At 39.0% G+C, this 23,602-nt stretch overlaps 1 protein-coding gene, 1 long non-coding RNA gene and 1 pseudogene across 3 annotated transcripts in view; 2 read left to right on the top strand and 1 right to left on the bottom strand.

The window, feature by feature from the left end:
• Positions 1-7,126, top strand: part of LOC111648256 (uncharacterized) — an 84,022-nt gene extending 76,896 nt beyond the window's left edge. The window contains exon 4 of the long non-coding RNA XR_002760101.2: positions 5,824-7,126. This is a non-coding gene — a long non-coding RNA (uncharacterized LOC111648256). The remainder of the gene's footprint in view (positions 1-5,823) is intronic.
• Positions 7,127-11,204: 4,078 nt separating this feature from the next.
• LOC111648253 (ladderlectin-like) lies at positions 11,205-13,373 on the bottom strand. The gene is made up of 9 exons (XM_023398088.2): positions 13,282-13,373; positions 13,080-13,189; positions 12,780-12,827; positions 12,621-12,656; positions 12,475-12,525; positions 12,281-12,372; positions 11,997-12,122; positions 11,777-11,873; positions 11,205-11,611 (listed from the first exon to the last, which is right to left on the bottom strand). Exons 2-9 carry the CDS (start codon positions 13,150-13,152, stop codon positions 11,541-11,543), a joined length of 594 nt encoding a protein of 197 aa, XP_023253856.1. The 5' UTR covers positions 13,153-13,189; positions 13,282-13,373; the 3' UTR covers positions 11,205-11,540.
• Positions 13,374-21,127: 7,754 nt separating this feature from the next.
• LOC111648294 (ecto-NOX disulfide-thiol exchanger 2-like) overlaps positions 21,128-23,602 on the top strand; it is a 35,241-nt pseudogene continuing 32,766 nt past the window's right edge. Inside the window, exon 1 of the transcript XR_015436635.1 lies at positions 21,128-21,273. The product of XR_015436635.1 is annotated as an ecto-NOX disulfide-thiol exchanger 2-like (transcript). The remainder of the gene's footprint in view (positions 21,274-23,602) is intronic.

Genomic DNA, 23,602 nt, shown 5'->3' on the forward strand with positions numbered 1-23,602 from the left:
GGGGGTTGGGGGGGTTGGGGGGAGTTGAGGGTGAACAGTAAGCGAGAGCAGCAGGAAGAAGCTGTCCTTGCTAACCGGCCTGCTCTTCCTTCTTCCTGATGCTGGGTGTCATGCTTCTGTCAGGATTGATGCTGACCAGCTCCGGGACCTCAGAGCTCCTCCACTTAATTACCAAACACCTCTGCGACTCCATAATCATGTAGAAGGCTGTGAATTGGCCGCTGTGAACAGACATCCACTTGATTGCTGCTCCAGCACTTGCAGTCAGCAGTGATAATGAGAAAAGTTAAAGGTTTTACTGGTCAACTGTGATTTAGCCACCGAGGACAGTGCTGGTATAGGCACAGAAAAAATACAAGCCTGATGACAGGTACGGAATCATTTAATCTGTGTTATCAGTGCATGGTCAGAAAATTAAATGGTATTAAAGTATACGTTTTCGATCTGCTCAGCACAGCTTTCATGTCAAATATTAACTCCTTCCCAGGTGGAACTGCACCCTGCTGTGCTCAGCCCATGTCTTGATTGTGGAAACGGGCTAAGCATCATGATTCAAGTGGATTTAATTCATGAAATCATGAAGGGTTTCCAGCTTTCACCTGCATGCACCTGCTCAGTCTAACACAGATAAAGAAAGAGCAGCGAGTCTCATTATTTATCCACTCAGCTTAAAGACTCAGTGAAATTTGTGAATTGATTCAAGCTTCAGTTTCCACTGTTAGTTTTCTCAACACTAATCTTTAGATTTCACCTGCTGTCAGCGGAGCATGTCACAGAATTTTATGCTCAAGCAGTTGCATCTTTTGGCTTCTTTTATCTGCTCCCTAAATGCCCTTGTTGGAGCATTATCTGTAGGTAGACCTGTGCTGCATTCCCAACATACTGGAATTTCCTGTAATATGTGATTTCCAGTTCCCCATGTGTAAGTAGCATTCACATCATCATCCCAGTTGTCATTACAACTGGGAAACTTGGATTATTATAATGATTGTTAAGCTCTAATATGTCCGACCTGGCATTTACTAATACAGAAGTGCCTGAAAACAAAACAAATATGGATGTGTCACATATTGTTCATTGTAATTAAACCTACATTTAATTGATATGGTGTCAGTGTGCAGTATTTTTGACTCCCACACTACCACCTCTGCAATCACTCAACAGCCTTGAGTTGTCCAATAACATGAACGCTCGGAAGTCATTAGCATGGGAATCTTTCCCATCTTTACCTGCCATATGACGTGAACATCTGTTTTCTGCTATTCAAACCATTATGCTAGCTGTCTGTGGCTCATATGTTGTTAATGCAACATTAATGTGTAACTGTTAAATTACTTTTGGGCTTTCTATTATGTATTTTAGAGTCCTTTTTTCCAATTTTACTCTTTAGATTTTCTATATGCTTTGTCATTGTGTCATAATTCGTATGGGGACTTAATGTTGATTTTTCACTGGTGGTGCATTTTTTTTAGCACAACAGACAACTTAATTTTTTTAGCAGTCTAGGTTTTGTGAATCAAGTTTCTGTACTGGACTACTTCATTTTTTACCTTTGGACTGACTCATGTTAATGGAATCTCATCTGTTTCTGTATTTCCCTGAATAACCGTGTACAGGTATGTAATGTCAGTGCAGAAAAGATCTATACACAAATTTATCCAATCAGATATGAACAGCAGCCTTACCTGCTACCTCATGGGTCACAGTCACTAGCAGGATTAGCAGTTGTCAAAAACTTGGAAGTTTGTCCTTCATCCTTCAACTCTTGATCTACAGTAACAACACAGGTGAGGGGGGAAAAACGTCCTCTACAACTCCACATTGCTCTTATTCTCCAATGACTTGCTCACCTTTGAGCAATCTAATCAAAACCATGACATCCACATCTGTATCATTCTGAAAGGCACCATATTACAGAGACTAAATTGCTGCTTTACTGGGACTTATACAAGAAAATAGAATATCTGTCTAACATTCAGCTACAGTGCCTCATTTCTACTGCTGTAATTATTTAATTCAACCTGGAGACTTCGCCTGGACGTGCACACACTTTGTTACTTCACATACACAGCTGCACAGCTGCACACATTCACTGTACAACTTTTGGGCCTTAAGCAGCTCCACTGCAGCAGCCGCTGATAAAGTTCCTTCATCAAGGCCTAATCGATGGTATTTCAGGGAGGTGAGCGTGTTAGTTGTTTGGTCTCTCCTCCCACATTTTTCCCCATCAGCCTGGAAATTCAAAGGAGTGGCTTTCAGCAGTAAATCCACTTCTCTAATCTCTTGACTCCCACTGGCCCAGACATGTTTTAAGTCAAACCAAACAAATTCTCTTCGTAGCACGTTACCACCCTCGCTGTCATACTGTCTGCAGTCTTGTATATTTCTGTTTTTTAAACAGCAGGCTGAGCATGGTTGTGTTGTCAGAGCTGGGACCAACACAAGCTGGGCCACGGGCATCCGGAAAAACCTGAGAAATTATCTCAGTGAAAAAACATGGAAAATGAAACGTCAAATAACTTGAAGATAGTCTCAAAACACAGATGTTTACAGGTTCTCGAATGACTCTTTTATGAAGTTATTTCTTATTTAGTGTGTTTGGATTAAAACAAAAGACATTTGTGTCTGTGGTATATTCACAATTTAAGACAGTCGTAGGTGGTGTCTCTAGACTCTGTTTTTTTCCTCGCTGCATTCCTGAAGGTATCAGAGAAAACTTACTAAGATGCTCCTTGCCTCAGTGGTGCAACTCATCAAAGACAAGACAGAGAATGAACACATCAGAATTACCTGTTCCCCAGTGTTCACATTGCCTGAAGTTGTGTTTTGCTTTATCTGAAGCGCTGAGGAAGTGAAAATAAACCCTGCAAGCCACGGCAATTTTCGCTCTGCTATCCTGTTTGTGTGTTTAATAACGGTATGTTGATTCTGCTGGGAATGTAGTGCTAGAAAGTGAGTCACCATTGCCTTTTTACAAAATATAAAATGTGAATTGTGAGAATTAATATGTGGTATTTCTTCCTTCTTATTATTACTTTCACAAACCATGTGGCTGTGGATGATGGTTTAAAGGCTGAAGGTTCCAATTTGACTGACAGAAAACTGATGAGGACCACCTCATTGGCTGAATACATGGTTGATAATGTGGCAGCTTTGGAGGTTGTTTGGATCAGCAGACCAATCAGTATTTTCCCGCGTTTGATTATTCATCGGTAAACACTCTCCTCCTGCCTGTCGATGCCGCCGCCTCGGTAATGGATGCTTTTATTAAGCCTTATTAGATTAATTGTTGGGGATGAAGACACAGTCTTTGGCAGTAGACCCTGAAGGGTAGAAGGAGAAAGGATCAATCAGTCGTGTCCATTTCAAACCTCATAATGCACTGCTGATTGTTTGAAGTGTGGAGCTGGAAGAGATTTATATGGATATAAGAGAGAGCCAGGCTTTTCTCTCCCATCTCTATTCTCTCTCTCTCTCTCTCTCTCACACACACACACACATCCAGGGAGAATGTATTTGCACCCTCTCTGCCAATTCAGGTCAATGAGAAGAAAAGCCCCAGTTGAGTGTCTGAACAAATGCTGCTCTCTAACGACACAAAACAACAAGAGAATTTGTGTTGCACTTATTTAAGAATGACCTCTGATATAAACAACAGCGAACGTATACACCTCAGGACCACTCCACAAACAGTAGGACGGCTTTCTCCTCTTACGTCTACTTTCTAAATAACTCTCATTAGGAAAGAGATGTTTATTGTAATTAAATGGAACAATAACCAGGACTTGCAAATCTGGTTTTTGAACAAGAATTCACTCTATGGTAGATTGTTGCAAAATATGCTATTGTAGTTATTTGCTACAGTGTGAGAAGCGATCCGATTGTCCAGCTGTCTCATAAAGGTGTGAGTACTGTGGTAGATGATCCTGATTTGTCTTAGACATACACCGACTTGTGTGTTTATTAGGTACACCCAGTAAATCTATGAAATCTAGAAGATGTGATGCATTATTGTTGGTATTTAACAGTGCTGACATAATTCTTCAATTTTAAACTGAGCATCTTTTGGTTTGGACTATTGTTTGAAAGTAATGGTCAGGTGAAACCCTTATGTGAAACAGCTAATAATCAGAATATTTGTCTATTAAAAATATTACCTGTATGGCTGCAGGTAGCCACACAGTAGATGGAGTTTATTAGGTACACCTAACTACATCTAATGTCATCCATCACTTCAATCCCATGATAAAATCCGACCTCATTAAGTTGATTAAATAGCTTTTTTTTACACTGTTGTCAGGGAGATGTTTATTCAGCTCAGCAGCTGTGGTGACTTTACCTTTGAGGTGTTGATAATATTTTGGCCAACCCCATTTACTGTGTGTCATTGCAGGTTTACGACAAAGAATTTGAAATAATTGTCAAATGCTTTAAGTTTATATACCCCTGACACTGAAAACATCCAGGAACCTTCACTATTATGATCTTTTCGAAGTATAAAATTATGCCTTTGCAGGATATTATTGTCAGTGTCTGACAGTATTTCACACAGAAACATGTCAGTGGTCAGTGCCGGCCAACCTGCCTCACAGACAGAGGAGCAGATGCATTAATGCACTGTGAAACTGTTAATGCATGTTGCCACCAGATGCAATCCCTACTTTGGTGGCAGTCTCACGGTTTCAGTGTTACCTGCATTACTTACATCACACCTTCAGTCACAGTCAATAATCCTAAAGTCATAGTGCGACGAAGCCACTCATGGGTATTTAGTCAGTGTAAATACTCAACTGTATTTACCCCTTTTTTTGTATCACCTCAGTCTTTATTGCCTTTATAAATACACAAATAAAACTGACTCATAACATCAGAAGATACGACTGCAATGAGGTAGTTACATGTTACAGCTAGTATTATTGTTTACAGTACATTTTGTTTATTAAACTATTACACAATCATTTACATTATTGTCAATAAAAAATCACATATTGTCGATGTATTTTTTCCATTTTCTGTTAAACTAATCTTTTCTCACTCTCAGAGAATAACTCATTTTCTCCATCACAAATATTCCCTGTGCTCTATCTAACCACTGTCCCTGTGTGGGTGGCTCCCTAGCCAGCCAGTTTCTTGTAATGGCCTTCCCACCAGGTGGGAGCAGAATTTTGACCAAGTAATTATCTCACTTCAGCACCTGTTTAGTTATTTTTCCATAAAATTGAACACTTTTTGGAAAATGTTTATCCTAATACCTCATTCAATACTGAGTTCACTCTTTCCCAAAAGGATTTTATTATTGGACACCTCCAGAAGATATGTGTGTGAATTGCATCTGTATGGGCACAATGCCTCCAGCATGTTTGTTGCCTTAGGAGTTGTTTGGTTTTTATATGAGGTGTAATAAAGAGATTAATTAGGTTTTTCCAATTAAGTTCTCCCTGTTTATTTGAATTTGTGGATGCGTGCAGTGCTACAAACATACATAATGCCAGTCTTCTTCTGATATTCATTGCGATATTCAATTCATTTTCCCACTTAAGTTTTACATGAAATGTAGTTTTAGCCTGATATTTCATTAAACTATGATAGTATATACTCCTTTCATGAGGATCATTGACTTTATGCTCTTCGACTTCCTCTTTTGCCTTTCTTGTCTCTCTCGTGAAGAGCTAAGGTCTATATGTATAGTATGGGCAACACAACATTATTTGACCTATTAGTAAGTAACAGATCAAAGCAGTGGGGAAGGGAAGATATACAGTATTAATATTTATGTGTTTGTGTTTGTGTTTGTGTTTGTCTTTGCGTTTGTGCACCATGTAGGAAGGCTCAGTGTTTGATTGACCAGGATATAGAGAAGTGGTTCCCAACCTGTGGACCATGAAGGTATTGCAAGACTGTACAGTTTTGTGAAAAAATTGAATAATAAAAAAATGAAAAAATAAATAATGTTTTAAGATGTCTTGAAAATAAATTATATTTAACACCTTTAAAAATGTTTAAAAACCTCCTTTCATTTTTTTTTTTTTCGTTGTATTGAGGCGTATCACTGTGACCACATCGTACTTGTATTGTTATGGGGTCTGATGTGGGCCGCCAGCATTTTTGAGATTTTCAAGTGGGCCATGAGTCAAAAAGCTTGGGAGCCACTGATATAGAGGATGATGTATAGGAGAAACTGTGTGTGTACGTAATATTCCTGTGTGTCTGCAATAAAATGCACAAGTGTTCTTATGCAACTACTTCACATCTGCATATTACATGTGTGGGAAACATTTGGCATATATTTACAGAATCCAAGTGGCAACTTATGTATGTAAGTTTACTCAGCTGAGAGTGTATGGTAATGGTTCAGGAAAGACTGTTGACTGAAAATTAAGATTTTTCAAAGTTGACTGACAACAAGTATGGGAAGGGATCCAAATCTGTGCCATCACTGTTGAAGACATACACTAAAACATTCATGCACCATCCAAACCTCCACACTCTTATTTTTCACAACACTGTTCTTGCAATTGTGCAAAATGTTCTGGTTACATGAGGTTTCATTGCCGTTGTTTTCACATGGACACACACCACACTGGCTCCTGGTAATTTTATGATGGATTGCTCTCAGTTGGGATGATCCAAATTTTGTGCTGATGTAGTTTCACTTGCCTGGTTGTGCTGATGTTGTCTGTAGGTGAGGTGGATGTATAAAGACACACACACACACACACACACACACACACACACACACACACACACACACACACACACACAGTAAGGTCAAGAAGCCATCCACTACTTGAAGGCAGTTTTGCAATCCATGCATTTTATTGTGCCTGCTGTGTGTTTTCATGATTATGAATGCACTTGTACAGAGATCCCATGAGGTTTCTCTTTCCATGTAAATGATCAGATGTCATCTTATATACATCATACCAAAAGGAACATAATAACCCCAACTCCCATCCCCAATTGATGTAAACATGCAAGTACATACTGGTATGCAAATTTTTTTTACAATAACTATACATTGAATTATGTGACCAATTGTGTAATTTTCCCTTGAAGGAAAATTGTGTAGTGTTTTATTTTGATGTAATGAGCTTGCAGTAATGTGGTTGTTCTTCTCACGACCAGATAGCCAATATCATATTAAAATGTAATTTCAAAGAGATAGACGGCAGAGATATTGCCTCTTTTTTTAATTTATCATACTTCACTTATCCCACTTCTGTCATCAGCTTCCGCCGTTCTTTCTCTCTCCCAATGTCTCCCTTTCCTCCTCTCCTTTTAGGTTAGTGGTTTGATATTGAAAGCTTCCTCATTGTGAAGGAAATAGTCCCCGGCCATCAGCCCCACCGCCCCTGAGGGAGCATTTAGTGGCGCTAAAGGCCAATCAAAGAGTCCAGGAGATCAGCAAAGCCTTGGTCTGAAATCAGTCTTCAGAGTTCACAAGCTCATGACTCCGGGGCACAGGGGGAATCAGCTTCCTATTGACAAATTCATTTTAACCACAGTCCCTTCAGACAGACCAATGGCCTGTCAATATCAGTTTTAAAATATCAGGGATACCATAATAAGCCAGACATCATCCTGTATTCATTCGCCTTATTGAATCTGCCAATCACAAGAGAATTAGAAAGATGAAAGAAGGATTTTAAACTATAAAAGTTGTTGGCTGCAGCTTCATTTAAGGACTATTTCCTTCATTTTGTACATTCGTTTTGACTTTGGAAAGGAAATAAGTTCAAACACGTAGCTGTGAGCTTTGCAGAGGTAAGATAAAAATAAAATAAAGGAATACTGTATATGAAGTTTCCTACCTGTTGCTTTAAGTGTATGATAAATAATTAACTGGCCGCTGGCTTCCACAGAGCAAAGGGAATGTCAGTTGATTCAAAGCCATTGGCTGTGGGGCTCAGACCAAATTGACAGAAACTGTATCAGGGGTTATATGTATGTGCAGAGGGTACACTCTGACTGCAAAATGGAAATAAATTTCATGATCAGAGGCAGAGAAATGAAATGTAATATACTGCAGGAAATTCTTCCACCTCAGGCAAACCACAAATTTGAATTAAACACACCTCAGACCAGACCTGAATCAACTGTCCAGCTTGCTTTGACGTTCACGTCCACACAATGCGTTGTTGACATTTGGAAAGTGAGTGTGTCAGCTTCTCTGTGAGTGTCTGCTGCTGACGATTACCCATAACACCCTTCTGTTCATAGGTTTGCAAAGGCATAATTCCAGCATTACTGTGATGATATGTTACACTGTGATTCAAAGCCAGTTCAGTATCACTGACCAACTAAATGACTGACTGATAAAGTTACATCATTGTTAATTCGAATGTCCTATGACTGAATCATAAAGTTACACCATTGTTCGTTGCTCTTTCAAAATGAATTGGCACAAACAGGTTCTTTTAGGGCAGCATTTACAGGAATGCCCTCTTGCATCTACTCTGTTCAGTTTGTGGCAGAGAGGCGGATCAGCAGCTTTTTACCCAGACAGAGGTTGGGCGATGTGTGAGAGACATTATGAGAAAGTATTCTGTCTCATCTAACTTTCTCTCTGAGCGATCATTTTCCAAGTAAATATGGCTGAAATCACAGCACAGTCTTTGTCTTTCATTTATGTGTTTGGTGATTTTGTCAGATGATGTCGCGGTTATGAAATCAGGATTTTAGCAGCAGCAGAGCAGCAGTTTGGAAATGGCTTGGAAGTGCACATGTAGTCTTAATGGGCTGCGTTTCAGTCATAAATGAGAACAGCTTCATTGGGAATTTGACTCTGTTGAAACACTGTATATGTGAGCACACAGAGTAGGAGAGAAGCAAACAGATAAAGGGATAAAACTGGCTGTGACTAGGCAGAATGCAAATATGACGCAGTGATGTCAGTTGTTAACAGCGGTTCCACCACAGTTTTGAACTACATACAATTTTGCAGATTGACAAGATGCAGTTCAGTCATATACTAGGTTTTGACCTAGTCTTGTTTTATCTTAGATGTAATAATCTCTCCGAACACAGTGAAACCTGTAAAATAGTAGTAAAATACTAATACTATTCTGTTACAATAATGTAGGTCAGGACAAACAGTCAGGAAGGGAAGTCAAAAGATGACCCATGTCTACGAGGTCCTTTTTCACTTGAAAGTATTAGTGTTACTCCTGCAGAGTCTAGTTGACATGATATAATTTCAGCCCTCTTAATGACTTATTCAGTGTCTGAGTCACGACTCAATACAGAATCAATCATTCATGCTTCACAGAAATGATTGAGTGGAACAGCATGGTACCTCCATGTTGACTTGGCCTTTGGACAAACCAAACTCAACCAGTGGCAACCAGCTGAGACTGATGAGATGAGAGTTGTTCCACATTTCTCTCACTGCTGCATTTTGATTCATTTGCAGCAGCGATAGACATTGCCTTAACCTTGACCCTGCTTTGACAATCTTCTCTTGAATCACCAGCTTAAAAGTAAGGGCTTTCAACTGTGACTTTGTTAATGAGACACACAGCTTCACAGAGCCAAGGTGGCTCTTTGGGTGAATTGGATTTTCACATTACTGGGGCTGCCTATTGTTTCTGACAGATGATGTGAGCAGATATGAGCATGATGAAATGAAAAGCAAATATCTGGCAGATAAAATAACATCAAATGGATTCAGATAAAGTCTTCTTTGAAATGACTCTGGTTTACTTTGTAATATTAAAACTGTTCTCAGGGTTGTAAAATTTAGATATTTTGCTGTTTCTATAAATAAATTAAAAAATCACCATTTGTTCCAGATTTCATCAATTGTTGACTTATCAAGATCAAGATTTCCTTACTTGTGATTTTCTATGAAAACCCAATCTCCAAGCCATTGGACCTTTGAATCTTCTCTCAAAAGAGACATAACACCACCAAGGTTCTTGGCTGAGAACTCACATAGTTATTGAGAGTTACTTTTACTTTAGCAAACTGGTGTCTATGTCAGGACAGGCCAATGGTCAGCATCTCAGTTTTATCCGAACATAGGAGCAGGAAATTTCGTGACATCCAGCTTTTCACAGATGACAAGCAGGATTCTAATTTGATAATTTGAGAAGAAAAGAAATGTATTCAATATTTGCAAATAATTTTTTCAAGAGTTAAAATGTAGAGAGAAATGAGCAGAGGGCCAAGATCAGAATCTTGGGGTACTCCAAATTTCATATCAAAAAATACTGATGTAGTCAGTGTTGTGCCAGTTCACACTTAAAATGAACAAGCTCACATTCATAGTTCATTTCTTTAAAATTTTTAACCAAGTTCACAGTTCCAAAAATGAACTACGTCATGTTCATTTGTTCCGTAAATAAATAGGCCGCTATTCTTTTTCTACCCATCCATCACCAGCCCCAAATCATTGCCACTCCCAAACTAAATGAATTATTGTATAACACAGAAGCTCAGCATTCACAAAAAATATGAATGCGTTCAATGAATGCGTTCAATGAACGGTGATCATTGAACATGTTCATGCACTACACTGGATGTAGTAGTATTGTAGGAAATGCAGTGTTCCATCAGATAAGTAAGACCTAGAGGTAGGCTGGAGATCGCAAAATGTTTTTCCAGTTGGTCTGGGAATATACAATCATCTGTGGTGTTAAAAGCTGCACTAGGATTGAGTAAGAGAAGCACAAAGGTGGAATCTGAATCTATAGTAAGCAGATCAATTGTAAGTGGAGTGGCAGGCCCTAAAGGCAGACTAAAAAGGAGAAAAAAAAATACTGGTAGATTGTGGGCAGAAAGCTGCTGAGACACAACTTGTGCCAGAACTTTTGAAAAGAATCCCAAGCTGAATTAACAACATTCAAGAAAGATGGCTCAATCTTGATATATTATTGTACATGTTGCAAACTATTCAGTGGGTGAAGTGCAAATAAAGTATCGGTAGTGATGGGCTTACTGGAAAACAGAGCATCTGACCCTGCATATAATGCTTTATCTGTGGATATCTGAAGAGCAAGTCTTAGGCCAAACTGGTTAGCCAACTGGACAAAGGCTGTAACGCGTCCTGTGACTAAATTTACATGTGTAGAAAACCTCCTCGGTCTCTGTAGGACAGAAGAACTACAAAAGGGTGTTCTTTCAAATATTCTGATTGAGTTTTCTACATTCTAGATTTCTATAAGGGTTCAATGAAGAACACATGAAAGGCACAAGAGTAACACTGTATGTTGAATATTATTTTTTATTCATTTATGTCATAAATTTTAACTTCTTATAAACACTTTGCTATCGTAAACATATATTCCAAAGTAAAAAAACAAAAATAGATCATCAACACCACCTCTTTACAAGTCTGATTTTGTAGCATGAAGACATCAACAAGTATATCGCTGCTAAAATACACAGCACTAATACAGCATTATCCTGTCATAGGACAGTCACATTCTTTATCCTAAAATCAAAGCAAGGCTGTGTTTGCTAACACTCCAAATGCCCTCCATCACTATCTGGAGATTATGATTCAGATCAGTACAGACAGCTGCGCCCTGCTGTCACGCTTAGCAGGTATCAATTCTCTTCATGCAGATGGATGTCCATCCATTATTGCAGTCATGATTGGACCAGCCCGCTGCAACAGAAAATGTTTGATCATTAATATTGTGTATAGATACACAAGTCTATGATTACCTGAGATGATTATGAAACCTTTAAAAATGTAATCATTACAGCATGTATGGAGCTATCTGAACACAAGTAAAGAATAAATGTGACATATGGAAATGCTCTGTCTCACCCCTGGCATTAAGGTAGACGCACTGGTAGCGGCTGACAGTATTCTGTGAGTTCCAGTAGTTGTATGTGAAGGGGGTCTGGTCCACCCACCTCCAGCCCTGGACATAAAACGTGAAGTTTAACAAACAGCAGACATTTATTAGACTTTTTATTAGCCTGACTAAGATGGTGAATCATCTGTTATAGGCAGTTTGATGGATACATGTGTGATGGTAAATAACCTGGAAGTAGAATCCTCCCATCCAGGCGACGGAGTTTCCTGACCTCATGGTCAGGTCCTGCAGGAAACTGTAATCAAACACGTCACTGACAGAAGCCAAGGAGGCTCCCAGACTCCTGCAGTTGGCCTGAAGGTGGTACAAGCATACACATGCAAATATTATGTTAATGTGATAAAATGTAGAATGAGTATTTTTATGTTAGGGAAAGTCAGTCTGTCAGATGAACAGTAGAGAAATAAAGTATAAAAACAGCGTTCTGTCTTTGAGTAAAGGATTTAAATTACCGCAGCACTGCTCCAGGTTCTGCCAGAGGTCACATACAGATAGCAGCCATTCCTGTATCTGGTCCAACCAGTGGGACAAGCGAAGAAACGACCTGCAGAGGAGATTGAGGGAGGAGCAGAAAAGAGACTGATTTAATTTCATTAGAATGTATAGAAGGAGTCAGTGTTCAATGATTCATATAAAGACAATAGACCTTCAGCTGATGAAGCCATCTCTCCAGCAGAAAATACCTCAGACCCATCCCCTAAAAAAAAGAGAAAAAAAGTCACATTATGATCACAATCTTCCACTAATATGACACAGGATGTAGTGAATTACTGTAGTCTTTCAGCTTTTTACCTTTAGGAACAAACTCTTCAACTTCATTTTCTACCACTGAGAGAAAATAAAACCAAAAGCAGGAGCTCTGTTACAGTCTGATGTGCAGTCTGTTCAAAATGTTCATGTTTTGTTTGTTTTTGTTTTGTTAGAGTTGTTTTCTTTGTGAGAGCAGCTTACCCTGGTTGTCACCTTTCACCTCCTGTGGTGCGGCTTCAACAACTCCACCTGGAAGGAGAGCAAAAGGAAGTGGCTGCTTCATGTCATCTGTCTCTGATTTACTTTACTATTTTATAACTATGAAATTACTATTTAACAGTAGTTTTTACAAATTTACTTCCTCTTTCCAAATTGCGTGTTGTGTAGTTGTAACAAAGCAATTTCTCTGTGGGGAAGAATAGGGTTTTTCGGATTTGGATTACACAGGGAGCTGCACAACTCTTACTTAAGACTGGAAATGGTATGAAAAGTTAATCTGACCTGCTTGAGCTGTGACATCCAGAGCAACGCTGAGCAAAACCAAGAGGAGCACGAGGGCCTTCATGATGAACATGTTGAGGAGGATGAGCAATGATGAAGTGGTTTAGCGTCTGGTGGGAGTCGGAGAGAGTCAAAGCAGTTAAAGAGCAGAAAGACAAATTTACCGCTGTGGAATGAGAGTGTGAGAGAGCAGGAGTTTTACCTGTCAGGTAGCTGTGAGTTGAGGCTGGTCAGGTATCAGTTAATGCTGCAGTGATAATGAGGAGGCTGCTCTGCTCCTTATATACACACCTGAACCATAGGCAGAGTACAGTGCAGCACGTGAATGAATGCACTTTGATCTAAACGTGAGTGTGTTTGTGTTTCATCTCTCAAATACAGCCTCCTTTAATTTCACAATGCCAATAAGGAAATGTTGATGAGTGTTACTGATGTGACTGATACAGTCATGACCAATAAAGTAATCACACACTAATTAATGTTTTTCCTTCAGAGAGGCAGATCTGACAGCTCCTACTGACTTGGGTGATTGACAAAAAAATTATGAAGACTTGAGTAAGGTATTTGAAATGGGATTATATATTAATTTATTAAGGTTATTTAATGAAGTCTTTGAATGAAAGCCATCCATTTAATTTTTTTTCATTTAAGGTGAAAAGTCAGGGAGGGCCATAATGCTGTATAGTTTGACTTTCTAGAACTCGTGTATGTACAGTTTGCTGATAATTGACTGAATGTGTAAGTTCAGGGGAAGTCATGTACTCTCTTCAGTCTGGATTGTATGACGGCTGTGGAAGGTTTCTACATTAAAACAGCAGGAATAAACACTGTGTTTAGAAGGCTGTTCATTGTCAGTATAATATGGTCTCTACTTATCGTTCTTTTCCTTAAAAAATAAAAAACTATCTATTAACTGCTGTTATAAATGTGACAACATAATGCATTTTCTATCAAAAGCCTGCAGCTTTTCTTAGCTGGTAATAAACAGCTTTCTATACACATTCACCGTGTGAGCCTTAAAACAGGTGTTTATTCCTGCAGACCGACTAAATGTAGAAAATATCTACAGCCTTCATAAAATCCAGACTGTGAAGAGAGCACAATAATCTATGTACAAAAGGAGTTCAAAACAGTCAAATTAAACCCATGAAAAACACTTAAATATCTTTTCAAAATGACCAAATAGCATTATAACCCTCCCTTAATTTTCACATTCATTGAAAAATGAATGTGATGGCTTTCATACAGAAAATCCAATAAACATCTTTTTAAAGATTATAATCTGTTCATTTCCATTATAGATACCTTTAAACTCAATATTATTTTTTCACATTTCAGTGAGAACTGTCAGTGTAACCTCATTGACATTACTGCGGTAATTCACTGTATCATTCTGGTCATGGCTGTAGCAGTCATATCAGTATTACTGATATCACTAATTGGCCTTATTATTGTGTTTGTAAAGGAGGTTGTAAAGTTGGTTGTAAAGCCTATAACAATATGTGACTGTATTTTGCATGAGCTGATAAATCATGTTAAGCATAAAACAACAAAACACTAACATTAGTAAAAAGCTTTTTTTTAATTGATACATTTGGAGAAGTGATTTAGAAGTTGTGACAAATTTTGCAGCACCAGATCTTCAGGTAAGGAGTTCAGAGCTGAGGGGTCCGGACTGCAAAAACCACGTCTGCTTTAGTCCTGATCCAGAACATCCAGCAAAGCCCTGCCTGACCTGTCAGATCTCTCGTTGACATGAACACGACAAATTCATCACCATTTGAAGATTTCTTGCCAGTGGAGAGAGTTTTTCAGAGTTGAACATCCTTCTCAATGGACATCACCTACACATTCAGCCCCAACAAAACATTTGACACCTGAAAGTGTGTTACGCAAATGCAATGCCTTTCGAATATGGCAGGTCTATATACACATTGCTGCTGACTGGGTAGTCTGATTCACTGGATGTAAACTGTGGGTATAAGCCTGGCATTGGGCGCCTATTTCCGTTGCTATGGAAAACAATAACAACCTCCGAGCTACCAACCCACACACTGACAATGGCAGGTTTTGATGAAGATTTGGATCGTGCAATCACACAGTCGACATACATCTTCACAGGGTTGTGGTGGCAGCAGGTTAAGCAAATAGTCCAGATGTCCCTCTCTCCAGCAATGATTTACAGTTACTCCTAGGAGACCCCTGGGTGCTCCCAGGCCAGATGAGATATGTAGTCTCCCCAGCATGTTCTGGGTCCACCACAGGACCTGCTCCCAGTTGGAACGTAGACAGACTGGTAAATTGAAAGCTTTGCCTTCCGGCTCAACTCCCTCCTCCCCACAGTGGTCCGGTACAATGCCCACATTACTGCCGATGCTGCGCCAATCTGCCTGTGAATCTCACGCCCCATTTTACCTTTACTTGTATAAGTAATTATGTCAATTTGTAATTATACTCTGTTCCTTTGTAGGTCCCCACCTGCTGCTGTTTTTGCAAAGTTTTGGATTAAATTAATTGCTCACCATTTTTAAATGTTAAGACACTGCTTTTTATATGCATTTTAACAAACTGGTATCTTTTAATCATTCGGTTAACCTTGTTTGTAGTTTTTTTTTTTTCTTTGTTTATTTCAGGGGACTGAGTGCCAGCCTCTGACTGCACTCGTGGTGTATACAGTAGCTCTCCCAGACATCCACCCCAGTCAACAGCCAGTTTGTTTCTTTTGAATACTGGAAGTACATTTTAAATAACTTCTAATTGTGAAAAATTGTAATCATATCTTAAATTAGTTTTTGTTACAGAAATACTTTCATAGCTTTATCTGGTTTCCACTCTGTTTCCAACTACTTACTGATGCCTGTGATTCAGTGATGTCTTCTGGTTTCTTTTATTTGATTCATAAAAACACTTTTATTTTGAATCACGTCTCCGCCCCTTCAGTCTGTGAGTCTTTGCCTTGTTTGACTGTGGATTTAAGGTCATTGGTATTCCTGGGGTGTAATTCCCCAGGTAGTGTAGTTCATTCCCTTTCTACTGAACCAACTAAAAATATAGTTCTCTCCCGTCTCACTCCCTCTGCCACAATAGCATTTTTTAAGTATACAGCTAAGTTAATATGTAGGTCGTTTACAACCATGTATAGTACTTTTGATATGCCTCTTGATGTCACTAAATTTCTGAACCTGATGGCTGATAAAACCATATCTGCTGATAACAACTGTTGTGTTGAAATGTAGTTAATAATCTAACAGGTCTATTGTTAATGTATCACACGACAGTGACCCAAATATCAACTTCCTCATAGAATAACAAGCACATGTACATGAACAAGCACAGTAAACTGTTTTCATATGAACTGAACTGAACTTTCTTTTTGTCTCATAAACTCTGACACTGTGATGCTGAAGCCGGTGGTGTTAGTTAGATTCTTTTTTTTTTTTTTAAACACAAAAGAACACAGAAAAATACTTGTCTTATTATTCCCATCATGTTGTAACATCTTGTTTTTTAGGTTACAGAACACCACATTTGTTGGTATCTTGTCAGATTTTTTTATCACTAAAACAATATGAAATGAAATTCTTTCATTTAAAAGCATTTTCTTTTCTTTTTTCTCTCCCACACTTGGAGAAAACTGTCTCTGTACAACTCAACACACAAAATAATCAAAGAAGAAGAATCTTTCATTTATTTTCTGCATAATCTATCAACTCATCAATAGACTATACGTCAATGTTCAGCTTGTAAGAATGACCTGTGTTTACCAGAGACAACAAGGTCAATGTTCAGCTTGTAAGAATGACCTGTGTTTACCAGAGACAACAAGGTCAATGTTCAGCTTGTAAGAATGACCTGTGTTTACCAGAGACAACAAGGTCAATGTTCAGCTTGTAAGAATGACCTGTGTTTACCAGAGACAACAAGGTCAATGTTCAGCTTGTAAGAATGACCTGTGTTTACCAGAGACAACAAGGTGTATGCACATACATAGATGTATCTTATATCTTATATATATATATATAACATGTGAGCGACACAGCTGTTGATCCCCGTTGACCATGCTCAGTGATACACGTCTCTGCTCACATCCTGGCAGTGGATGAGTTTAAATGAGCAGATGGATTGGTGTTCGTGGTGGCAGCGCTCACTGGTCCAGCCTCTTGTGTCTGTAAAGGAACAAAGATCAACAAGAAAAGACAGAGATAGTGATAGATTCTGGTAGAGCACATGTTATCAGTCTCATGCAGGTGTTAAGAAAGGGTGACTATCTAGTCCTGCCAACAATAAGTTCTTTATACTCACTATACTATATATCTTCCACACTGCACAGTTGAATTGCAGCCATGTCAAAGCAACAATCAAGGCTTAAATACTTTATTTTAGCTTTATTAGAGTATACTATACCTCAGCCTTTGGTCTTACCTTGGATGTTCAGGTAGAAACAGTCATAGTTGTGACTGCTGCTGTGGGAATATCAATAGATGTATTTGAACAGTGTACATTCATCCCACCTCCAATCCCCCCGAGGGGACTTACAGTAAGTGTTTATTTACAGTACCGAGGAAGAGTCTTTTTTATAAAGTCTGTGTGTGAATCTCATCTCTGACCTAGTATCTGTATCCACCTATACAGGCTGTATAGATGGACAGAGAGAGAGAGAGAGACAGAGAGAGAGAGAAGGACACAAAAGCAAAGATGCAGAAAGGTGTGCAGAGAACTGTTTAAATAGACTACTTTCTTCTTTCCAAGAAACAGGAACAAGGGCATTTTTTTCAGGCTGTGAGCTCCATATAAAAAATTCCATTGACCTCCATTTTATTGGGGTTGAGGTAGAGAGAGATAAACTAACTGCATGGAGAGATACCATCAGATGTCAGTGAAAAACAATATTTACGTATATATATATATACATACACTATATATATACATATATATATATATATATATATATATAAATGCGTGTGTGTATAGATATATACATATACTGTATATATATTTTTTTTTTGTAATTTCAGTGATTCAACCTTTTAAACTTTATAGCATAATGAAAAAAATTAACCAAATGTTCTTTGAGGCACAGAGAGAGTCAGTCCACAGTGGTTTAAGCTCTGTGAATGGCCGAGCCAAGTTTGACAAAAACAATCTTTATCTTGAACTAAAGGTTCATGTAGCAGCTTTTTCTGGAGCTTTCAACCACATCTCACAGTTCCCACAGCAGATGGACATACCTCAGTTGTCCTCAAGTGACGCCAAGTATGGACGGTTTTTTTAATGTAATTAATTTGCCATGTGAAGCCGCTGTGAGCATCTTGAAAAGTGCTCTATAAACAGAATATATAACTAGCGTAAGATGGTTGTCAACTAGTCATTTTACAAACCGAGCTTCTGTGGTGTTACTGGCTACATTTGTTGGCATCATCAGCATGTGTATGTTGTAACTGTTGGTGCCTTTAAAAACTCAGCCAGCTCTGAGCACCTTATTGCTGACAAATGGTACAAGTCTTGTGAAGACTGATGATTCATAATTTTTCAACTAATGGGTAACTGATGCTTTTCGTTGCTTTGTAATTCAAAGTACCATCGCCCACAAGCGCGCCTCACTACGCTCTGACTAACTCTGAGCTGGCACACAGTCGGATTTGTTAAAAAAATGTGGCGAGTGGGACGATCGCAGGGGAGAAATAACAGTGTCACTGGGTGAGGGATAGAGGTCAGGCTATTGGGCAGTGGCCCAACTGGGCCACTTTTCTAGTCCACATCAACATCTAACTACCTTTACGACAGAGGGCAGTCTGTTGTTCAACCCTGCATTAGTTTCTTTCTTTCTACTCTTATCACTCCTTGTGCTGTAAATCTGCTTTAAAATGATCATGGATATGTAGTAAACTTTTATGTTTCACCACCCCTCTCCTCCCACAGTATTATCTCTGCTCTGAGTGTACTGCCATCCAGTCAGCAGGACAGCTAATAGGGTTGTCAGCAGTTAACAGGCCTGTGAAGCTTTTGTCAGGAACATTAACATAGCAACACCACAACAGTGAATGTGTTATCGGGCCTTGCCATGGCAACCTACAGACAACTTTTAATGAGCGGGGCTGAGCAGGGGTACTGTTGCTGTGTTAGTGGAATTTTTCAGAGAATATTAATTAAGAGAATGAAAGGCAATGCAAAACACTCCTGTTGCTATATGACAAGCACGCTGGTAGCATGGTTTCCTTTTTGTCAAAGCCTGTTTACAAAGTTCAAAGCTATACAGCGTTAATCATTACAGTTAATTATAAACAGTCAAGCTGTGGCCAGGCTATATGAAATGTTTATGAAATGTCACAATCACACAATTGTTAAACAGGCATGTGGAAAACATCTAGGTGTTCTGTTTATAAATCTATTCTTAGAGAAGCTGCAGCTCTGTCACTGGGACAGCTTAGCCCGGTGTCTTCATACTCAGACAAACACAAACATGAACACTGGGTGAACACGCACACAGATGGTGAGCACAAGTAAACAGGCACTGGCAAAACCTTTATTGAGGTATAAAATCCCAGTGCTGGACGGTGCGTTACCACAGCTAAACCTCGTGTCAGGGAAGAGGAGGACAGGCTTGTGGCTCAGCCAGCAGCTGCTGCCGCTTGCTAATTTAAAGGTCTGTCAGGGAGAGCACAACCAGCAAGAGTTGTAAGAGTATTTAGAAATGTGAAATGAACTCCAGATCAGGAGAATGAGCTGCTGGTGGATGTATGATTTGTTCCTGTTGACTTTACTGCAGGGTTTTTTTTCTGTGGGGATCTGAATATATTTGCACTTCTATGCAAGACTTAGGACTTGGCAGAGAACCATGAGCCTGAGGTTTTGTGTGGTAGCTTACGTGTGCGTTTGTATTAGTAGATTGGAGAACGTTCAGTGTTTTTATGCCACAGAAGTAATATCTGGGTTTGTACTTTGCTCTGAGGTAATGTGATATGTGTACAGCTTTATGCCTTTGTGTTGTCAGGCTGAGCTTTGGTCAGGGCCTGTATTTATCAAACTTCTAAGAATTACATTACAGAATGATGTAGGAACTTAGGAGTAAAACTCTCAAGTGGAATTTAACCTACAGCTGCACCATTGTTCATTCTTTGCAAAACAACATGTGATTTTAGTTTTAAAGAAGTTTTATTGTAAAATGTAAATCCTTAATATTTCAGTAGCAGTTAGATTAATAACAATCTAATATATTTGTGATGTAGAAATATATCAACAGAAATTGGCTGAACTAAATTAAAACCAAACTGGAGGTTTTGGTAGCGTACAGAGAAGTGCAGACAATGAGGAAAGTGAAATAACATCTTAACAAATGTTCAAATCAAATGCAAATCATTGGCATCATATTGCTTCAGTTAACATATCACTGTTAATGACCAATAATTTTTTGTGCAAAACAAAACATTTCTGTTGTGAGTTCACCTCTTTTTCTAAACTGCAGTCCTTTAGGATCTTTTAACAAACTTGAAAGTTGTAAGAAAGTGGATGAACAGGTTCCATTCTCAAGTTTATAAGTCGAAAGATTTTCACTCCAAAGTCCAACATTTAACTTTTATCAGTTAAATAAAGTGGTCTGTGTGTGTGTGTGTGTGTGTGTGGTATCTGTCAGAGCAACTGCAACTTTTGGAGTAGAGGTCTTAGGTCACTCAGACAGGAAGTACCAAGGGGCCAGGCTGTTGAACCTGTGAGCAGAACTTGAGCAAACAACTGCATGAGGAGGAATGTATTATAAAAGACAGTGTTGTAAAAGTCCATATAGAGTCAGACTGACTTCAGGGTCAGAGTGGCCTCACTACTCCTTTTTCTTTTGACAAAAGGCAGAAGAATCGAAATAACAGTGGAGATCACAAAGCACTCATGTCAGTAAAGTACAGCGATTTTGTCATAAAAGGAAGCCAGAGATCAGACACCCTTTAAATCTAATTCTGGTTTTGACCTTGGACCATCCTTTTACCCATCTAAACCAATAGTAGATGAATAATGATCCCAAAAGGGAATTTAAAATCTCTCTTTTTCATTCCTCTAGGGTGTCTGTCTCCAGATGGGAACCGTAACATGACCATGGACTCCATGAAGATGCCCATGACCGACCCCAACCCCTTTTGCAACAGCCATGACTGGACAGCAGCCCACGCCATGTGCCACTGCCACATGCTGCCAAACAGGTCACAAGGTGCCACACAAAAATGCATTGTATTGTACAGTGGATTTATTATTGTGGGACTTTCTATCCCGCAGCCCATAAAAAAAACCACCCTGAATTATTAGATTTACGTTGGCACTTCAGTGTTTTAGAAACATTTTTCAGAACTTTTGTACAGGACTTGTGTGTTTTTGACAGTTCTTTGTTGTTAGAAGATGTACTGTAAGGAAGGTATAGCTGCCTACATGTTTCGAGATGGGAGAAACAGCTGTCTAAAGGTTACAAAACCTCTTTTGGTCATTGGCTTGTATTCACAGACTGGCTGATAAAATATGTGTAGGAGGACAGATGAGTAACAGTGTTTCCTCCCCCTCTGCTGCCCTCAAAAGTGCCCTTGAGCAAGTCGGTGAGCATCATACAGGGCAGCTTCTGATGCGTCAATGTTTGAAAGTCTGGAGCCTCTTTTCCTCTGCATCTACTCCCTCAGGCAGTTATAATTAAGGATGGGCTGTTAGTTCATTCCTGTTTAAGTAACGGTTTGAAAATGCCAAAAGCATCAGGAGGATGATTACATATTTTCATACCTGTGTGGGGCCTATTCGGGCAGTAAGTCATCCTTGTTTGACTGTACAATGTCCAGCTGGAGCTCAGGCTTTTTACAGTGTATGTGGGAGCACCATTAAGAAGTATCCCTGCTTACATCCACCAGTCACTGAAGAGTTAGTGATCCTCATCCTGATTGGCTGATCATGTATATGCAAGTTGTAGTGTAGGTGAAAAATGTAAGCACTTCAGTCAGAGTGTTAGAGGTATTGATCTTCTTATCAGCTCCCATGTCTGAATATTCAATAAGCTATAGCCAGCAGCCAGTTAGCTACTTGTAGCACTAAAGCTTGCTGCAGGGCATCAAGCCAGTGCAACTGGACAAGAAATAGTCCCACTGTGAGCTTTAGGAGGTGCTAGTAGGTGGACTTTATCTTCAGTCAGAGCCAGGCTAGTTGTTTCCCCTGCTTTATGTCTTTATGCTAAGCTAGGCTAACCATCTGCTAGCTGTAGCTTCATGTTTAATGACAGAGCCAGGCTAACTGTTTCGTCCTACCTTCAGTCTTTCAGTCTTTTTAGAAATAGCCCCTCATATAACACCAGGCAAAACAAGAAATTCATGTCTACATTCAGTTTTAAAACAGAGAAGAAACAAAACAATAGCATAACTGTTGCGCTTTGGAGGCACTTGTAGGCTTTTTGTGAAGAGTTAGGCTAGCTGAGTTAAGCTACCCAACTGTTGGTTGGATCTTCACATTTGATGGACTGATCTCACTTTCTCTCTGCAAGAAAGAGTATTTCCCTAAATGCTGAACTATTCCTGTAAAGAGACCTATCAGAGGACTCAGTGTGTGATCATAGAACTAGAGTTATAATACATAACTAACACCTGCTTTGGACAGCTGAAAATATGCCAGTTTATAGTATGTGGATGTTGGCATATCAAATGTGCAAAGTTTACAGCAAAGGGATTTAGGAGATGATAATGTTCCTATATGCTGATCCCTTCTGTATAACCTAGCGTGCTTAAAGTCAAGACATGTCAACACTTCAACATCCCTGTAATTCCTCTAATGCCTGGTATTCTTAAACTGTAGTTCACAACCCCAACTGAGACGTGAGCTGACTTCTTTTGTTGTGGAGTGTGACTCAGTGGTTACGGCTCTGCCCTGAAAACACAAACGCAACAGTAACAGCACAATAATACAGATACAGTCAATAATAAAAGAAATTACTTATACAAAAAAAATATAAACTTTAGTACACAAGACAGCAGTTTATGTTCTTCTCCAGAGACACTGATGCTCTCACTAAGAAGAGGGATGCATAAACAGCCCTTATTATTGAGATCAGAATACATCTCCCCCTGTTTATTAACATTCTGTACAGTTGTGTTTGATATTAAGAATAACAGCTTTTTTATTGGAGTAATTCAATGTGAAGTTATTACACCTCCAAAATGTATTTTACAGTCATCAGACTAACAACAGGAATGCATCACAACTGAACTTGGTGTTGATAGGTACACTCCAAAAAAAACAAACAAAAGTGCTAAATTCCCTCTAATGAGATATTTTTACAGCATCTAATTTAGAGGAGCTGGTATTATCTGCCAATCAGGAATAGTATTTTGACTGTTCAGCCTGTGAGAAATTAGTCTTTCAAATTGCTTTCATAAATACCTTTTAACTAATCTACATTCACTTGCAGTGTCACAGGAAATGTTTCTGAGCCATATTTTTTGAAAAATAAATCATTAAATCTGAATAATAAGAGACTGTGAATATCATAAAAGCCCAACTCAAGGTCTCATTAC

This window comes from Seriola lalandi, unplaced genomic scaffold (genome assembly GCF_002814215.2).
Source record: "Seriola lalandi dorsalis isolate HSWRI2012SDOR001 ecotype SW California unplaced genomic scaffold, Sedor1 jcf7180002054972, whole genome shotgun sequence".
NCBI classification, from domain to species: domain Eukaryota; kingdom Metazoa; phylum Chordata; class Actinopteri; order Carangiformes; family Carangidae; genus Seriola; species Seriola lalandi.

Excerpts from the sequence above, each read along its gene's own strand:
- LOC111648253 (XM_023398088.2), bottom strand. The coding sequence starts at position 13,152 with ATGTTCATCATGAAGGCCCTCGTGCTCCTCTTGGTTTTGCTCAGCGTT. Across the intron at positions 12,373-12,474 it reads GATGGCTTCATCAGCTGAAG|GTCGTTTCTTCGCTTGTCCC; the intron begins GTCTATTGTCTT and ends TCTCCTCTGCAG. Across the intron at positions 11,874-11,996 it reads TGGGAGGATTCTACTTCCAG|GGCTGGAGGTGGGTGGACCA; the intron begins GTTATTTACCAT and ends TTTTATGTCCAG.